General features: G+C 54.4%; 1 protein-coding gene across 6 annotated transcripts in view; it reads right to left on the reverse strand.

Moving 5' to 3' along the window:
- The window catches only part of DLG3 (discs large MAGUK scaffold protein 3), a 55,773-nt gene that overhangs the window by 19,802 nt on the left and 16,559 nt on the right, over window positions 1-19,412 (reverse strand). For 4 of the 6 annotated variants that reach the window (XM_042876347.1, XM_042876344.1, XM_042876343.1 and 1 more), the window contains 7 exons: window positions 10,071-10,124; window positions 5,195-5,245; window positions 2,977-3,101; window positions 2,407-2,576; window positions 2,056-2,192; window positions 1,807-1,951; window positions 1,506-1,665 (listed from right to left, as the gene is read on the reverse strand). In XM_042876347.1, coding sequence (XP_042732281.1) covers window positions 1,506-1,665; window positions 1,807-1,951; window positions 2,056-2,192; window positions 2,407-2,576; window positions 2,977-3,101; window positions 5,195-5,245; window positions 10,071-10,124 — 842 coding nt within the window. The remainder of the gene's footprint in view (window positions 1-1,505; window positions 1,666-1,806; window positions 1,952-2,055; window positions 2,193-2,406; window positions 2,577-2,976; window positions 3,102-5,194; window positions 5,246-10,070; window positions 10,125-19,412) is intronic. The other 2 variants (XM_042876346.1, XM_042876349.1) reach the window with 1 other exon arrangement.

Genomic DNA, 19,412 nt, shown 5'->3' on the forward strand with positions numbered 1-19,412 from the left:
CACAGAGGACGGACATTCCGGCGCCGGTTAGACCCTGTGGGCTTAACCCCTTCCTGCCCCCCCGCTGCACCGGGGCTGCCTCCTCTCCTTCCAGCAGCACTCAGTCCTACAGCTGTGTATCACTGGTGGGGCAGGGGCTGACCCCTGTGACCTTCAGAAGATACTGAGCTCAGCAGAGCTCAAGGCTCAGGCTGGGGTGCACAGGTGCTGGAGAGGACTGGGGAAACCCCACTGGGATCGCTGGGTTCCACAGAGGCTCAGCTACATTCCAGGGCTGCTACCAGCACTCAGCTCCACTGCTGAGTCCCGCATCCTTGATTTGCTGCTGCTTTGGTGTCTGCCTGGGAGTCAGCTCAGTGTGAGCACTGCCTGCTGCTGGAGCCCAGCAGTGAAGGTAAAAGACGCTGCAGGAACCAAGGGGAGGAAACAAAGCCCCGGAGAGGTGAATCTCTTATCCCAGCTCTCAGTCACAGTATGCGCTCCAGACACGCTGGGCAGGACAACATTCCTGCAGATGGATCCTGGACACTGTGGCACTGACACCTTGACCTGAGTGCTGCACACAGGGTTTGAATTTTGGGGGTCCTTTGTGTAGCCTGGAGTTGGACTGATGATCCTTGTAGGTCCCTTCCGACTCAGGATATGCTGGGATTCTGTTCCCAGCAGTCTATGCAGGGAAGGAGGCAGCAGCCAGGAGCAGCTCGGCAGCAGTGGGGTCTCGGCAGGGCAGCACCATCCTCTAGCGGCCTCCTGCTGCACTGTGCCCACCACGCTTCAGGTGTCAGGATGCTCTCCTCCCTTTCTGGCCCATAAAGATCCATAAATGGGATCGGGGTCCCAGAGAAGGGACAGATGAAGTGGTGGCACTGGGAATCAGTCCCTCTGGTGGTGCAATGCACATGGAGAAAGCGGAGCTCCTGCAGCACTGCATCTTCCCGTGGTGCCCCGGCAGCACATGAATGGCTGCATCCAGAGAGGTCACTGCATGCAGCAGGGTCCAACTTAGCACTGGGAGGTGAGAACTCAGTGGGGTGGATGTGATGGCTGGGGGTCTCCGAGAGGACCTGCCTGCCTCCTGCCCTAGGATCCAAAAGCACCACAGAATGGGGCCATCCCAGCTCTGATGAGGCTGCAGCAACTCCAATGCCACATGGCAGCCTTGCTCATAACAGCAGAGCCAGCCCTGCTCCTGACCTGAGCATCAGCCCTGGAGCACATAGCATCCAGCCCTAGCCCCACTGGTACCAAAGTGGGCTCAGCACTGGCCCTGGGGCTCACAGTGCCTGGGTACAGCTGTCCTGGGACTGGTGAACACAGCAAGAGGAGATATGGCACTACCAAGATGACCCCCCCCCCAGCCCCTCCCTCCCTGCGTGGAGCCCACAAATGGAGTCTTTCAGCCCCAGCAGAGACTCAGCACATGATAGGATGCAGGGACTGGGTCAGACAGAGAAAGGGAAGGATGAGAAGGGGCAGGGATGGGGATGCCCATTTGCAGTTCTCACCTGGTGAAGTCTTCATCCCCGATCATGTGCCGAGGGATGGGCGAATACCTGGAGGGGGTCACTTGTGGGGGGGCAGGGTATGCAGGCTTGCTCTCCACACCACCCAAATAGCCCAGACTGGAGTTATGGCTTATGTGGTTGTCAGCCAAGGCTGAGAAGGCTGCAAAGAGAGGAGATGGGCATCAGGAGCAGGAAGTGGCCTCAGTGTAGATGTGGAGCCCAGCCCAGCTCCAGCGTGTGTCATCCCCATCCCTGCTATGGAACCCCCCGTTCCTGCAGTGCAGGGCTGCTGCCTACGTACTGCTGGCGTAGTCGGGGGGCGCGTACATGTCGTTGAGGTGCAGGCTGCCAGGCTTGGCCACTTTCAGGTACACCATATCAGAAGTGTTCTTCAGCGCAGCCACCGCCTCCTCGTGCCGCACGTCCTGCAGGTTGGTGTTATTCACCTGCCACAAGGCAAAGGGACAGTAAGATGCAGTCAGACCCATCCTGGTTGGGATGCTGGGAAAAGGGACAGGGGAGAAGCGTGGAGGTGTGGGTTGGGGCTCACCGCCAGCAGCCGGTCCCCGATCTGCAGGCGTCCGTCCTTCTGGGCAGCGCCTCCCTCGATGATCTTGGTGATGTAGATGCTGTTGTCCCCAGGGATGTGTTGGTTCCCAATGCCCCCCGCGATGCTGAAGCCCAGTCCTGGGAATGAGCAGGAGGGGAGGAGAGAGAGGAGGGATGTTTGGCTGCAGCCAACCCTGGGCAACGGGACACCTTCTCACTGTGAGCTTTGATGCGGAGCTGCCCCACACCTTGCACTCACAGCATCCCCCCTTGTAGCATCCTATCCCACAGGATCCCAGCCCACAACACCCCCCATGCCAGAGGGACTCCCTGCTGCAGCCCCTTTGCTCACCTTTGGGTCCCTTCATCAGGTTGACCTCCATGATGGTCTCCGGTGGGGGCTGCCGGCGCCGCACAACGAGCCGCACCACGGGGCCTGCTTCCTTCAGGGCCTCCACTGCTTTGCTGTGCACCACCTCGGAGACGTCCACGTCGTTGACCCGCAGCACACAGTCATTTACCCTACAGACACGGTGTGATCCTGAGCTCCCCAGCATCGCCAACCCTGTGCCACCATGGTCACCTCCGCCACCCAGACCCTTGCACAAGGGGAGCTGCTTAAGTTGGATGGGTCTTGCGCTTTGGGATGTGCCGGAGCCAAAATGTGGGGTGACAGCAAGGTTCCTCCTCCTGGGGTGGAGGCTATGGGGGAAGCAGGGGAGGCAGTCCACATGCTGGAGAGGGGGGAAGGATGGATCCAGCACTGGTTAAGAGCCAGAGCCAGGGAGGAGACGGGATGCTGATAGCAGGAGGATGTCTGGAAAGGGGACCTGCCCAAGGAGAAAGGGCTGGAAGAAAGCAGATTGAGAGCTGTGCAGTGGGAGCGGGAGGCACGGTGAAATCCCCATCCCTGCACACTCACCCCAAACGTCCATCCATGGCCGCCGCTCCCCCGGGGATGATTTTGGTGATGAAGATGCCGGGATCATCTGGAATGTGGGGGTTGTCGATCCCTCCTGCTATGCTGAAGCCGAGGCCGGAGTTACCCTGCAGGAAAGCACATGGGGCATCTGTCCCACGCTGTCCCCAAAACCCAGTGAGCCCCTGGGCTGGGCTGCTCCGTGCAGGCAGTGGATGTGTGGCCAAGGAAGATGGGTGCTCGTCAGCCCGGCTCTCAGTGCGGAGCGCCCGACAGATGGAGCAGGAGCGTGGGAGCCGCCAGGACCTCCCTCACCACCACGTCTCTGTGAGAGACTGAGCTGGAGGACGAGGGGGTGGTCCTTGGCGGAGAAACCTCCCTTTGCTGGCAGATCCTCAAGAGGAGACACCACCCGCACGGCCCATGCAGAGAAGGGGGGCTTGGGTCAGGTGCTGGCAGCCTAGTGGCTCCTGCAAGACCACTTTGAGTCTTAACATCCAGTGAGACGTGGGTATTACACGTGCTCATGGCCCAAAATATCCCCAGTTGACCCCAGCACTGCTGGTGCCCAAATCTGCTCTAGGGAGGCGTAAGGATGGAGATGAAGCCTTGCTGGGAGGAAGGAGGGAGCCCCTGTCCCAGTGCTCGCTGTGTCCCAGCAGTGTCCCAACACCAGAGGTATTTCTGTTGCCCAGTCCTTGCTCACAGCACCCTGCTCTGTCACACATTAGGAGCGCTGCTCCCAGTGCCATGCTTGATGCAAGCGGACAATTACTGTTTATTTTTTTCTGCTCTGCCTTGGAAATCAGATGGCTTGTTGCCTTGTTTTCTCATGCGGAAGAGCTGACACTTAGTCACATCCTACCAGGCCTGCCTCTCATACACAGCCACGCTCGGGCCAAGTTCTGTCCTGGCTGCCCGGCGGTGCTGCTCATCCACAGAGGGAGGGGAGCCCTGGGGGCCCCTGCATGGACCCATGGCTGGGATGGCTGCATCCAAGCAGAGGCTCCAAAGGAGGTCTCCTGACAACAGCATGTCCAGTTCAGGCCATGATTCAGGAGGCATTTGTTACTATTCCGATAATCTAGAAGAAATCAAGTTCATGAGATTTGTTTGCCGGCACTGGGGCTGCTGGAGATGCGGGGACATCACCTGCAGCAGACGCGTGCACTGCCTATTGACCCACTGCCACGTTTCTTTGCAGACAGCTCCCCAAATCTGCCATGGTTGCCCTTGTCTTCACAGCAAGGGCAAGCCCATTGCCGTGGCTGAGGGTTCTCATCCCTGGAACACAATGCTTTTGCCCCTCTGGCAGCCCGGAGCACACAGCAGCACTCAGCCCAAAAAGGAAGCATCCCCTGGGCACGCTTTGTCAGGCGCAATGGGGAAGCGGTGGGTGAGGCTGCAGCCCCGGATAACCTTCCGTCCACCCACCTCCGTGATGCAGAGCCGGGGGGGAGGAGGGGGATGACTAAAAGAACAGGAGGACGAGTGATGCGTCTTCCCCTGCGCTGCCAGCCAAGTGTGAGGAGGAGGCCCTGCACGGTGCTGGAGCTCCTGGGTGTGGGGTGGGATGGGGCATGCAGCGGTGCAGGGGTGGACCATGCAGCTCTGCGCTTACCCCATGGGGCTGATGCATTGCAGCCAAGTCTGCTCCATCTTTTCCTACTGTGCTCACAGCCCCTACTTGACCCTCTGCTCACGTCCCCATCCCCACAAAACCACCGCTATCCCAACATCAGCGCTGCATGGCCAGGATCCCACCGACACAGCAGAAGATACAGCCAGGAGCTCCCCCCGCCCCGCCGCAATCCAGGCTGCCAGAAAACCTGTCCTCATTGCTCAGCATCACGGCACTCTGTGCCTGCGGCGAGGCAGAGCCATCGGCTGGGGCAGGGGGGGCACCGGGGCACGGAGGCGAGAGACAGAACCCCCCCCCCTTTTGTGCGCCAGTGCAGCTCCTCCTGCCTCCATTTTCCAGCAAAGCCGGTGACAAAGAGCCCCCCCCCCCAGCTCTGCGCTGGCGGCTGTGAGGGGGCGAGGGTGTGAACGAGAAACCCTCCTCCTCCCTTCTGGAGGGGTGCGCGGGGGGAGCGGAGCGGTGAGCCCACCCCTGTGCTGCAGGGAAGGAGAGATGGACCCCCCCCCCCCCCCCCCCCCCAAAACCCCCCCAGCCCATTCGCTGTGTGAGTGGGAGGAGATGCCCATGGGGAGGACTCACCCTTTCCAGGACGATCTCCTCGTATTTGAACATCCCATCACTGCCGTTCACCTGCGGAGAGGGAGAGATGCGTTATGGCCGAGCACATCCCAGGATACTGCAGTACTGAGAGTCCACCCCAAAACACGGAATATTTGAGAATCCACCCCAAAACCTGGGCTGTCAGAAATGCAGTCGCACAACCCTGCCCTGAAATCCAACCACTCGCTGCTTCTCTCTCTGGGCACGATCCCAAACCCGCTGACTTTAATGCACTTCAGCTCAGCCCTTTTATTCCGGCAGCTCAATGTGCGAGGCGTGAAAAGGGGCTCCACACAAAGCAACGACGCCTTCGTTAGCCAGCGTGTAATTAACCTAGGGAATGCACTGCTGCAGGAAGCAAAGGAAGGGCTTGTGGATGATCTGTGTGTTATAACACAACGTACATCTCTGGTAGCCTCTAACTCCTAACTAACATCCTCCAGCAGCATGGCTTTGTTAATTGGAACTCAGAACCATCTCTTCTGTTGAAACAGTTGGACACAAAAGGAGTGCGATATACAGAAGGTGCCCCGATATAAAAAAATAGGAAAGCCATGTGGATGCTGCTCCCTGCCCTGAAGGAACTCCCACAGCCATCGTGGTGAAGGTGATGGGATGCGGTGGTGAGGGCAGGGACTGAGAAATGGGCAGTGAATTAAAAGCAAAAGAGCTGCAGCTGTAGGCTCTGAAATAGCAAAGCGTGTAGGCCAAAACCTTCCATTTTCCCCATCGCTGCCAACACTCAGAAAAAGAAGGTGGCAATTTCAAAGACATCATCCAGATACTTGCTTCCTTTGCAGGCCCCGGGTCATCAGAGTAGGTCCTGAACAGCTATGGAGACCTCAATATGGGGAAAAAAAAAATGCTGAAAAAGAATTGTATATTTAAAATGGGAAGAGGTTGACTCAAACCTCACACTTGAAGTCCTTTTGGGAGATGAGGGAGCAGGCTGTGGGGTTGCAAGGCAGCAGGAATGGGGCTCAGTCCTCAGAGCAATGCCATGGGTTTTTAGTGAGCATTGGGAATGCTGAAGGAGAGCACGCTCTACTGTGGGTACCATGCTGCAAGAGGGATGAGGATGGAGAGAGCGTGGAGAAGGGAGATGGCATCATGGCTTGGGAACGTGGGCCAGGAGAGGAGGTTGAAGGCACTGAGGTGGGTTTGGCCTCAAAGAACTGACAGAAGGAAAAATTGGACTGAAAAGGCAGATGCAAACAGTGGTTGAAGAGGAACCCGCTGGGACGTGTCAGGCTGGTGGGAGTTGAACACTGTCAGCCCCAGAGCCTTGCAGGACCACTGTGACCACTGAGAGTGACAGAAGGGAACAGAAACAAAAGACAGAAGAAACTTGAAACAAAAGAGATTCAGATGGGGCATAAGGGTGGAAAGAAAGCTTTGGGACGTGCTGTTAAGGTATTGAGTTGGACCAGATGACTTTGAAGGGTCCCTTCCAACTCCAACAATTCTAAGATTCTATGATCGACAGCTGCAGGAACATCCCAGGGGCACAGATGCTGCATCCCTTTGCCTGGCACCAGCACAGTGCAGGAAGGGGAGGATGAAACCTCTTTGGGTGGGGGCTGCAAGACCCCCCACCTCCGCTCTTCCTCCTCACCCCACCACACTGACTCATGCCGAGCCCCCCTCGCCACCTCCCTCGCCTGAGTCCCCAGGCAGTTGGTGGCTCTGTGCATGGCTCTGCCTCCCCCCAGCTTTCCAGCAACTCAGATTCCTGGCAGCCGCCGCTACTACACACGTTGTCCTCTCCGCTTTGGCATTCAACGCTATTGCCACACAGACAGCCATATGCACACCCACGGCCGCAGAGGAACAGCACATACATACCTACAGGATGGGGATGTGCAGAAAACTTTGACAATCTGTGAGCCGCGGGGAGAGCCAGCAGAACCAGCCCAGAGAGCGGCAGCCACCCGCAATGGGAAGCACCAGGGCAGGGACCCACGGCACGGGACACAGGGACACCCCAGGACGTGGCCCCATTGCAAAACCTTCTGAAAGTCTTGGGGTTGTCAATGCTGAGCAGCATTTTGTGTCATGAAATGGGAAACGTTGGCACCTGCCCAGCACTGCATGTGCCAGGTCAGCCAAGCCTGGACGTGAAGTTCCTGCTCCGATTACGTCTCCAAAATCCGCACAATAGAACACCAGTTAATTGCATGAAGAAACCAAATGGAGCCCTTAATATATACCACGTAACCAAGGGAACAAGCCAACAAAGCTAGTGTTCCAGCACAGGAAAACTGAATACCGGTTACTCATTGACAGCAAAACCCAGAGCGCCTCTATTGCCCCTCCAACTCTCTGCCACGCTCCCTCCCAGTTCAGGAGCTGCCTCCATGCTAAGAGCATTGCAGAGCTGGCACGTGTGGCTCTCGTGTGGGGCTTGTATGGGTGATGCCCAGCTCCAGGCTTTCACATGGGTATCCTGAACCACGTCCCTGGGTTGCTGTGAGGCAGGGTGAGCCCACCCCACTCTGCTCGCATTTCTCAGGGGTTTCTCTTGCTTAGCTCACAGCTCACTGGCTGTTCCCTACACAGCCCCACCGTGAACCCAAACTCTGCTCTGGTTTCAAACAAAGTAGGGCCAGGATCATTGCTCTAAGCCCGTCCCATGCAGGAAGCCCACCTGAAGTCTCAAGGAAAGGCCTTCTCTCCAGCCTTCACTTCTCTTTCACTTTTTGAGCAGCAGGGAAGTAGTTAGAAATGATGACATTTAAATCATCAACAGAAGGCTGCAGAGTTAACACTCACTGAATAAACAGAAATGCACACACCTTCCAGTGCTACTGCAAGCTGTCTGCAGGCTCAGCCAGCCAACACTGTGCTGTCGCACGTGGAACACGGTTTGCAATTTGCTAATGATTAAGGGCCAAATTTAGAAGGCTAAGATGGAGTTCCTCAAACCAACCCAAATGGCTGCAAGGAGAATAACCTGCAGGAACAGTCATCCTTCTGCTTTCTGAGTCCATGCCTTGCAGCCACCACATTAAGGGGACAGTTGTGTGCTGAGTGCAGGTTGGGCGCGTGGCTGAGCTCCAACAATCAGCACCAGGATTGGGCAGCACTGGGGACACAACACAAGGGGTTCAGCTTCGAAGAGGCAGCTCTGGGACACAGACAGTGCTGCTTGCCATGGGAACAGTGCTCTTGATGCTTCCTCTACGCCTGGGGCCTGGGTGTGCAAAGCACACTAAGTGGGGAACTGGCTGTGAGCAGGTGCTTGTATGAGTCCAGCTCGACTGCAATGCCTTCAATGCAGCAGGAGTCTGATAAAAAATCTGTTGGATTTTTACAACCTAGGAGCACAGCCTGCAGTGAAGCTGAGCACCAGCCCTGGCAGTGAGCAGGATGTGGTGCCACATGCTCCTGGGGATGGAGGTGGGTGGGCAGAGGGACACAAATGTGGAGCAAGCTTCTTAATAAACAGCCAGGGCCAAATTCAGCCCAGCAGCTAGTCCAATGTTATCAATGGAGCTAGAACAGGAAGGAACTAGACCACATCCATCTGTTTATCATTAAGGAAAGCATTGAATAGTTAAGTAATTAAAGACTGGAAGCTGTCACATTAACCCTTCCAAATACTGTACCAACAGGCTTCAGCTTTTGTTTTCGTAAGAGAGCATGCTGCCAGACTTCCCACTTCAGAGTGCTCTTCTGCAGAAAGCCCCCACTGTGGCTCCTTTGCTGACCCCTGGAACAGCCAGTGGGAGATGTTAAGGTTTGTTTTCCCCAGAGCCTGGATCTCCATGAGGTTGGATATTAGAAAAAATTTCTTCTCAGAAAGATTGGTGAGGTACCAGCACAGGCTGCCAAGGGAGGTGGTGGAATCATCATCCCTTGGGGCTGTTCAAGAACAGGGTAGATGCTGCACTGAGGGACACTGTTTACTGGTATGATGGTCATGGGTTGATGGTTGGACTAGATGATTTTAGTGGTATTTCCAACCTTATGATTCAGGTGCCAGGATGGAGCAGGGTTCACCCTCGCTCCAAAGAAGGACCACATTTATGTGGGACACGGGTTCTTCACAAGCCATTTTTTGGCACTGCGTTGGCTGCTTTCTGCACTGCTGTGGCAAGAATTAGAAGGAAAGAGGATTTCCAGGCTGAAGTTTGCAGCCCCAAAAACCGAGGCATAGCCACCCAGTGGGCTGCAGGAATGCAGATCCCTTTCAACGCTTCCTGCAGTCATAGACTGCCATGTGATGGGCTTGGGCAGGAAACCTTTGTAGATGACAACACTCTCCTGCCACAACTTCTGTAAGGCTGCTGGACCCAGGGCCACTGTGCTGAGACAGAAAGCACGGACTCCCACCTGAGTGCAGGAGGCTTTGGCTCAGCATCTGACACCTGAAATGTTTTATGAGAAAGGCTCAACCAAAAGGAGCAATCCATCCACCTCAAGTCCAAAGACCAACCAAGCCCTGGCAAACTGATAACCAAGCTCCCTTCTGGGAGCTGTGCTGCAGATATCCACAGTGGCCACCCTTGCTCCTTCCATCCTCCCTGCAGGAATGATTTGCAAATGCTCTGGTGAGTGCTGCAGCAGCTTGCAAACTCTCTCTGCAACCAGCTGAGGATTACCTCTACAGCAAGCCAAGAGTACCAAATGCACAGTGGCTGCAAACACTCTCCATCACCAAGCACTGCTCAGCTGCAGGCAGCCATGGCTCTGCTCAGCACAGCCCCAGCAGGGTTTGGGGCTGGGATACGATGTGGGGTTGTGGCACAGATACCAGACCCTTCTGCCATCTTGCTGGGGTCTTTCGGGCACCTTTGAGCCAAGAAAATGCAGCGTTTGTTGAAAAGAATTGAAACAAAACCAGGAGACTTACAGAGAGCCCTTGTTCCAGCGAGTCTGTGTTCACGATAATGGGAGCAGGGTTGGCCTGTGGGGAGACAAAAGCGGGATGTCACCAAACACAGCCCGCTGCACTGCACGGCCTCATCCTGGCCATGCCTCCACAGCCCTTCCAGGCCAGGCAGAAGAGGGCAGGTTGGGAAGGGTTCTGTCCTTGCCCTTCCTCCACGTGGCCAGCAGCCTGGGCTGGATATGGGGACACAGCATTGCTCAGGCATGGGTCTCCTCCGTATTCCCCAGACACGTGGTCTCAGCTGCAGCAAGCGATATGGGAAAGACTAGAAACTGTTCCAGCCTCAGGTCCGATTCATGTGAACGCTAGAACTAGAAATCCACATTGCAAAGGGATGAGGAAACAGGAGGGTTTGGAAAGGAGATCCCGTGGGACGGACATATCGGCAGCACACCATCCCTGGGGCCTGCAGGCACCTCCCAGCACAGCAGCTACGGCCGCAACCCGGGCCGCTGCCAGCGCCGCCCTTCGCGCTCGTCACCCCGGGGTCCCGCGCTGAGCCGGAGCTGTCCAGCACCGCAACCTCCTGAAGGCGCGGTGCCCGTCGTACCTGCAGGCCCTTCCCGTGGAGCATCCCCACATCGGGGAGGTCTTTGTCTTCTGAACGAGGCAAAAGAAGAGTACATTCGGGCTAATCGTAAGGCTGACGTTTCTCACCAGCACACAACAGCAAACAGCGCGAAATCCAGGGCGTGCTAGGATTTACAGCACCATTCCAAGACTCGTGTGTAGAGCAATGGCCAGAGCTGCACGGGAAAATGCTGGTAAACGCGAGCTACGAGGGGAGGCGAGCCCTCTGCCTTGGGATATCAGACGCTTGAGAGTCTGGTGAGGAGCAAGCAAGTCACAGTAGAGCTAGTGTTGCAGTTAACAGGAATCACTGGCTACCCAGTAACGTGGGTGGTCACATTGCACAGCCCAACAGCCTCAATGAATCTGAGACTTTCTCAGGAGCGGGCTACTGCCTCACTGCTCTCCTCTAATATAAGTTTCCTAACAGAGAACCACCTCCTCACGTCATCCAGAAAGGCAGTCTCCACCTTCTCCTGTTTTAGCTGTCTGTATTTCTGGACGTTTCACCCTCATGGTTCTGTAAGTGGCAGAGTTAGGGGTCAGATGAACTGCGTTTCTGATCTTGCCCAGAAAGGTTCAGCTCTCATAAGGATGGAACAGGAGGTAGTTAATTTGATTTATTTGGATGCCTTCTGATCTTTCCAGCAGCTGTAACTATTGGTTACTAAACCATAGCTTTTATGGCAATTAATTCCCTAGCTCAGGGAAATATGACCACTTCCAAGCTCTCCTGCCAAACCACTCCCACACACGTAAAAGAATCATAATTTTCAGGTCCAATGTCTTGGGATCTCCATGGCCCAGAAGCAGTGTTAAGCTGGGAATATCCCCTCTCTGGTAGTGCACAGTCCTTGTATTTAGTCCAGATAATTTGTGAGATAGCATATATTAAACCTGGCACTGGCTTTTATTGGTCCCCAGTGCTATTCTAGGAAGGGATTCCACATTTCAAGGCAAAAAAAAAAAAACCAAAAAAAAAAAACAGCAGTACTTCTACTGCCAGCAATTAACACATGGTGGATGTTTGAACCTTGGCATGCCAGAGGCCAGCTCTTATTAGATGAGTTTCCAGGAAGGATATAGAAGAGGCAGCCTAACTAAATGCAGTCTGTCACGTGCCCCATGATTTATGACATTAATTCAACTCCGCAAATGATGGGGAGAAGTGCTCTGTATGATAATACCACAGAGGCTTTTGCAGATCTAGCTTGAGTCCTTCAGCGAGCCCCACTGCAGCCTCTTTGTCGAATTACTAATAGCCCACAAATCACACATCACACTGCCTCGCTCACACAGTGGTGAGCCCTAAGGACATATTTTGTCTAGCCCGCTCGCTGCGCGCTGAGCATCCTTCGCAGCCATTCCACACTACTGACTTTTACATCTCAAAATACTGCTAGGAGCACAATTTCCCACTCAGGCTCCAGATGGGACCCAGGAGATGCTGAATGCAAGTGGCTGCTTAAAACAAAGTCACACATGATCAGAAGGAATTCAGACCAGGAAATCCCCATTTGCCTCCTGTGGCCAACTATTCCAGATACCACGAGGAAAGACATTTGGATTTTAGCCCTGACTTCCACTTGCAAATATTCCAAGATTTGCGCCTTTCCTGGTATGCAATGCTATAAAAGGACAGAAAGTACCATAAAACTAACAGGGTAGCAAAGTCTCTGGCTGCAGCAAATGAGAACGAGCCCAAATGCAGCAGCTGCAACCACAGCAAGGAAAGAAAAGATCTGCATACCTTTAGAAGCCTCAGGTAGGCAGGGATCACCAGGAAGAGATGCCTCCACTGCCAACCCTTAAATGAGGTCTGGGAAGGGCTGGATTCTGACTCCACCCCTTCCAGTCACTCAGGCACATTACATGCACCTGAGCTTCCCTGGGTTGGTCCTGCCTTCCCACCAGGTGCTCCATCACTGCATCAAGCCATGACTTAGCATTTCCACTACATTGGTGGTAAAGGCTCCACTTCTTTGAGCCTCCAGAAACCAGAAAGTTCTTGAATCTTGACCTTCAAGCCTCGTTCCCCTTCACTGCTATTCCTTTCAGCTCCTGTTGCTGCCCAGATTTTCCCAACAGCTGTCCTCTGCCTTGCTGGCTTTGTGCCTAGATCAATCTCTCTGCATATGTGCAGCGACCCCCTCACTCCTCAAGGTCCTCTTCGAGTCCCACCTTCCCTGCAGCCTTCCAACACACAGGGTTTGTGCAGCCTGCTGGAGGAGGTCTGGGGCACTTCTAGCTCTACTGCATTTTGCTGCTCATGCTGTCAAGTGACGAGGGGCTCGGACCTTTTTTTGTTTGTAAAGCTCCAAGCAGCAGCAGGGCTCAGTAAATAATAATAGTGTGATGAAGCATTTTAGATGGAAGAGATCTGACAGCCCTCATTGAATGTGACCTGAATGCACAGCCCTGTTTCCTCTCCTCCCTGCATGCAGCAACCTCCTGTTCCTTAGGGCATAAATTACTTACCATTCCCTATAGAATTGAGGGCATGGTTAATTCACCAGCACATTCCTGCTGCCCAGCAATAAAAACAAAAAAAACAACAATTTCTTTCCTGCCCTGGCTGGCAGAGGGCTCAGCCAATGTGCCTGCTTGATGGAGGAAGGCAGGTGTCAGCCCAAGGGCACTATGCCAGTCACCCGTGGGCAGTGCTCTTAGAGCATCACCCCTTCTCCTTCATTTCTGTTGGTATCATTGGCTGGGATGAAGACGGGATTTGCAAAACGTGACCATTTTCCAAAACTTCCAATAGAAAGAAAAGCTGCAATTAAATGCAAATGGAGGAGGTTCGTCAGCACGTTACAGAGGGAGGGAGCCTCATCCTGCAGTGTTCCCACGAGGACTGGGTTGGTTCCTTTCGTGCCGTTCCTTCCGTGCTGGCAGCCCCAAGATTTGCATCTGGTTCACACCCCCCACACATCCCACTCAGGGTTGGGGATTATGCACCTCATCCAGACACAATAAACGTGCTGCAGGCCGCTGAGACCTGCAGCAACTGGACTGCGCTCACACACAAACCCACCTCCATCTCAACTAGTGATGGGGCTGAAGCAGGAGCTTCCAGAGCTGACAAATCCCTGTCTGCAGGAAGGCTGTTTGCCCCAGGGACAGAGGGCAGAGTGACTGTGACTCTGGGCCTGTGCACAAGAAGCCAGGCACTGACTTATATCTGCTTGATTTTTATAACTTTCCTGGAATGGATTAGAGTGAAAAGTTGTTCTGCCTTTCAGTTTGCTTTGCTTTGCATCATCTCGGGTGTAATCACAACACTTAGAAGGAAATGCCTCTGGAGATACATAGAATTTGGACTCTACACGTTTTTAACAGCTCCTGGGTCAGAGGCCAAGTAGAGAGATGCCAACAGAAGCATCTAAGCAAGGTGGACAGATGGACATCCTCTTTGCTTCTTTGCCAAGGGTGTAAAACCTCAGGGAGAGCCATACGTGTGCACCAGGAACAGCTGTCCCGTGTCAGAGCCCTGCTGTGAGCACACAGCTCCTGGCACCAGTGGATACTGGGGAGCATCTTTGGTGCGAGATGGGTGAGGAGCATGGTCACAACGCGCTAATGAAGGAACATCACTGGGGCAAGCCCAGGTCCTGGCAGTGCGGCACAGCCTGCATGCACCACAGCTCACCCTGATCAGCACTGACACATTCATCTGTTCCATGCCAGGCGATCCTGCCCTGAGCACAGACACTGCTCCTCCCAGCACCAACACAGAGCTCCAATCTTAACAGCATCTCCTGAAGCACCTGAGGTGGGCTGGCCAAGTGCTTTATGCCTACATCCCAATGCTACACCTGTGCTTTGGTCTTCCTGCCACTCCACTGCTCAAGGGCAGAGGTAACACACAGCTGCCAGAGGCTTGTTCCCCTCTCCAAGCTCTCTATGGCCGCATAATGGGTGGACCAAGGACGAGTGGGACGAGGAAGCGAGCAAAGGAAAACACAACCTGAAAGCTTCTGGAGGCTGGAGAACGCCACAGCCAGGGATGAACCTCCCTTCCCTTTCACCAGGACAGACAAAATAACTCTTTTTGCACTTCTATTGCCCATTGGCACTGTTTGGGCTGAGCCCCTCTCATTAAACTCCCTAAGAGGGCTGCATACTGACCCCACGTTCTCCCTCTGCATGGCTCACAACGAGCTGCAACCACCTCAGAAACAATACAAGGGCTGATCATGGAGCTTAGGGATGCCCAGACCCCCTGTTGGCACCCAGCACCCAGGCTCCAGCTGCTCCACACCCACCCAGCCAACCAGCATCACCCACTCCAGGCTGTGCTGGGGACACCACAGCTCTGTGACCCCAGTGGTGTGAGCAGCTCCAAGGAATGGACACAGGCTCAAAGCATTGCAGCCATTCCAGGACATGAAAGCTCCACGGTCTCAAGGATGGCTGGCAAAGCCATGGAACTGCCCAGGGCTCAATGCAAACACAAGCAGCTACTGAGGGTTTGATCTATGTTTTGGTGCTTTTTTAAAGAGCGTGCTTAAATAGGAACTGGAAAAAGCCTTCACTCAGTGGGGAGAGAAGAAAGCTTCTCCAGACAGAAGCTCTGTGGAGTTTCAGTTTCTATTTAGAAGCCATTAAGGCCAGTGTGTTCATGCCTGGAAGTTAGACATCCTGTTCCAGGCTCTGGCCGCTAAAATAAGCGACCCAATTTGCAGAAGTGCTGGGCTGCAACAGCTTCCTTCTGACCTGGAGCTGCCAAATAAAATCGACTCAACTCCTTTTTTTTTTTTTGCAGGCAGAGATATTATCATCAGAAAGACCTGCATGGTTTTCAATCAAATACATACATACAAGGAAAGGAAGAGCGAACAAGGACAGTAGTATGGATTTCTTTGGGTTTGAAACAGCCTGCTTTCCTCTCTAAGTTCCAGTGCACCCCTAAGTACAACATTTCAAGAAAGATGTTTCTGTTTTACAGCAGATAGGAAGGACATAAGGGAGAATTCAGGTCCCAGGCTGCTCTGAAGTGCCACATGTCACCAGAAATAGTTACGATCCCCAAATAAGTCCTTCAGCGATCCCCCCCTCCTGTGAGCTGCTGTAGACTGAACTGAACTGCATTTCAAATTCATGTATTCTGAGCTTGTTAAATGCTGTTAAATTCGTTTTTTTCTCTCCATGTTACAGATACAAGCCCATGACATATTGTTGGATTCCCAAGCGCCCTTGAGGGATCTCCGCATCTTCCCATGTTTGCATGCGTTCAAACCAGCTAGGAGCACTCACACAACCCACGGCGCCTTGCAGCAGCACTACAGCAGAGCGAGGGTTAAGCTGATTCCCATCTCACTCAGCTCCTCCATCCCAGAGCGGTGCCCAATCTGCTCTCCTCTGGGAACTGGGAGGGCATCCTGCATGGGGCTGAGCGCCGCAGCGCCCGGCACGAAGCCACAGCTGATTGCGGCCTGATTAGTCTTAATCACTTCCTCTCTCTAAATGAGCATCCGCAGTGAAGGAAGGAGCGGAAGCTCCTCTCCTCTGATCGAGGCATGCTGCGTGCCCACGGCCTCACCCGAGGAAGGCAGCAATCTGGGGATGGCAGGGCTTCTGCTGCGCTTCCACCCCTGCATCCAGGGCACCTGGATGGGTGGATAGAGGGAGGGATGGAGGGAAAGGTGGGTGAGATGAAGGAATGGAGAGATGGATGTGGGGAAGGAAGGATGGTTGGATGGGTGGATGGATGGAGAGAGAGATGGAGGGATAGAGAATGGGAGAAAGAGATGGAGGGAAGGATGGAGGGACGGTTGGTGGAAGAAATGGATGGATGGAGGATGAGGTGGATGGAGGGAGGGATGGATGGATAGAGGAATGTAGAGGAACAGAATGGGAGAAAGAGATGGAGGGAAGGATGGAGGGATGGTTGGTGGGAGAAATGGATGGATGGAAGATGAGATGGATGGATGGAGAGATGGAGGATGAGATGGATGGATGATCCATGGTTAACCTCTCATGAAAGACTTCTGTGGGGGTACCCTGTCTTGAGCACGCTCTAGGAGATGCCAGCAGAACCCTACCATGTCTTGAGCACTGGTCAGGAATGGGCTGGGGCAGGTCCCACCAAACTGGTAATGTCAAAGCCAAGGGGAAGAGCATGGCTGAGACAACAATGTATGGGGAACATCCCTCTGGCTGAAGTCTTTCTGCCTCCAGCGTGTTCCTCGTGAGGAGGAACCTCCTCCACACTGCTAAAAGCAATAATGTAACTAAGATGATGTTTTGGTAGGGTCAGCACAAACACGAGAATTCACACACCTGATGGAAAAAGACTTTCAGGTGAATGAGAAAACTAAGGAGACAAATGTCCTTGGCCATCCACACACAAATGAGCATTTTTGGAAGGTGCTTTGAGGACATCTGGGCCCTTCAGCTTGCTCCTGGCAGGATGGAGGGACAGGTGGGAGCTGGACAGGAGATGATCTACGGTGGGTGAGGGGAATTGGCTGAGCAGGAGACAGAGGGAGCGAGGAAACCCAAGAACATCTTGAGAAGGTGTCATTGGGATCATGGTAATGGCTGGGAGGCAAAGAAGGAAGGCTCAGAATGACAGAAATAGCAGCTGCCTCACAAGTTTATGGGCTGAGGGCTTGGGGTGACGAAGGGGCAGAGACTGGGGGAAGGAGAGCAGCTCAGCACCTGCTTCCAGCCACCCAGCTCAGTGACGGCAGGATCACCAGGCGGAGATGCCCGAGAAACAAGCTGAGAGGTGAAATCAGATGGAAGGAGATATATTAGGAACAGACACGCAGATTTACACATCGTGAGTGAGGAGGTGACAAACGGCTCCGTGGGATGGGAATGAAACTCTCACGAGGGAGCGGGGTGCGATGAGGGAAGAGCGGGGTGCGATGACGGTGTGGTGAGGGAAGACCCTTGTGGGACTCCGGCTGATGAGGGGACACGTGGGGACAGATGCTGGGGGTGGCCGGGGGACAGCCAGCGTCCGAGAAGTCCTGCTGAGCACGGGGAGCAGCCAGCTGCAAATGGCAGATTTTGCTAGAGTTGTATCTACATTTAGGCTGCCAAAAATACCTCCCCGCAGATTGGATGTCTTTAATTAAAAGGATGTCTCCTGCCGCCCGGCGTGACGCAGAGCTCGCCCTGCTCACGGGGCTCTGCACGGCACCGCAGGGGCTGTCCCACGGGCAGCTCATCCCTGTGTGCATCCTCCTGCACTCTGGGCAGTGCTTTGCATAGTCACTCACGGGCTCAGAGCATAGGAGGGGAACGGACCCCCTTTCCTGTTTTGGCTTCCCTCCTTTCTTCCCTCCAAACTGAGAACGCCTTCCTTCTCTTTCCTCCTCCACCTTCGAGTGCAAAGATTTAGCTAATTTCTTCTATGAATAGCACACGAGTAGCCATAGCAACATCACCCTGCCAACCTCACCACCTCCACTGCCTCCATGTCCCCAGCACCCCGTTCCTCTCACCCTCCCTCACACCTCCCCAGGGAACATCTGGGGTTCCAACCCTTTCCCAAACCATTGCTCATAAACCCGGCCTGGCCACTGGGAGAAGGCCACCTCCTTCCCAAGGTTCTTTATCTCCCACCATAGCCCAGGAGCCCCAGAGCTTTGCTATGCCCATCAAGAACTGCTGCTTCCACCAAGACAGTGCCCACTTCCTCTTGGTGCACGGGAGGAGCTGTAACAACAGGTTTTTTTGCATGGAAAAACACTGCCTTTGGTGACACATTTGCAGTCCTGGACAGGCAGTGAGGTCCTTTTCCCTAGTTTCTATTTCTCATCCACAAAATGCCTCTGTCCAGGAGGTCCACAAAAGCCCAGCATGTTCCAGAGCTGCTCCAACCACCCTGTGTGACCCTGATCCCAGGAGAGGGGAGAAGGCAGACAGCAGGATGCAATCTGCTCACAGGGAAGGTACCTCTGGCCATGCATGGTTGGCAGATCTGGGGCTGCTCCTATGGTTGGAGAATGCATACCAGCCACCCTTATACAGCCGTACCCTTCCTGGAAAGGAGACGCTCGTGCCCAGAGCCACCCTAAATATGCACCAAAATGCCAGCAAGCCCTTCTGAAACCCCATGGGAGACTCTGCTCTGGCTGCCAGCTTCACATGGGGGATATAGGGCTGCAGGGATGGCCCTTCCCTTAAGGACCAGCCCTGGATAAGGGGTTCCAATGTGGCCGAGCATCCTGGCACAGCACTCCCAAGCATCCGTGGGCGGCACTTTGCAGGGAGAGGAGGGGTTTGGAGCACTTGGCTCCTCTCGCTGCTGCTGCGCATCGGCACCGATCGCGCTGCCATTCCTCCCCCAAAGCTGGGAGTCCTCCTCTCACCCCAGCACGGCAGGGAGGGGGGGGGGGGCTCGTGTCCCCAAGCAGCGAGTGAGGGGGATGAGGTGGGTGCGGGGATGGATGTATTGAGAGGTGGAGAAGGGAACAATGGGGAGCGGTGATGGCAGCAAAAGCGCAGGAGATGGGGAGTAATAAACGGTGAGATAAGGGAGGAGAAATGGAAGAGATCTCCAAAGGGAGAAAGGAAGGGGGAAGGAAAGCAAAGCAGAAAGAAATGAGAAACCCAGAGCTGAGAGATTTCCTCTCTCCCTGTAGTCAGGATTAAGGGTTCTCAATTACTGGCATTGCCTGAGCAAGCTAATTTGTGTCCTGGAGAAGGGGAAAGGCAGCAGGAGGAGGCATGGGTCGATGCTGGAGCTGTGCTGGGTGCTGGGCAGCACGTGTGGGC

This window comes from Lagopus leucura, unplaced genomic scaffold (genome assembly GCF_019238085.1).
Source record: "Lagopus leucura isolate 7727_CA_CO unplaced genomic scaffold, USGS_WTPT01 Super-Scaffold_100016, whole genome shotgun sequence".
Classification (NCBI taxonomy): domain Eukaryota; kingdom Metazoa; phylum Chordata; class Aves; order Galliformes; family Phasianidae; genus Lagopus; species Lagopus leucura.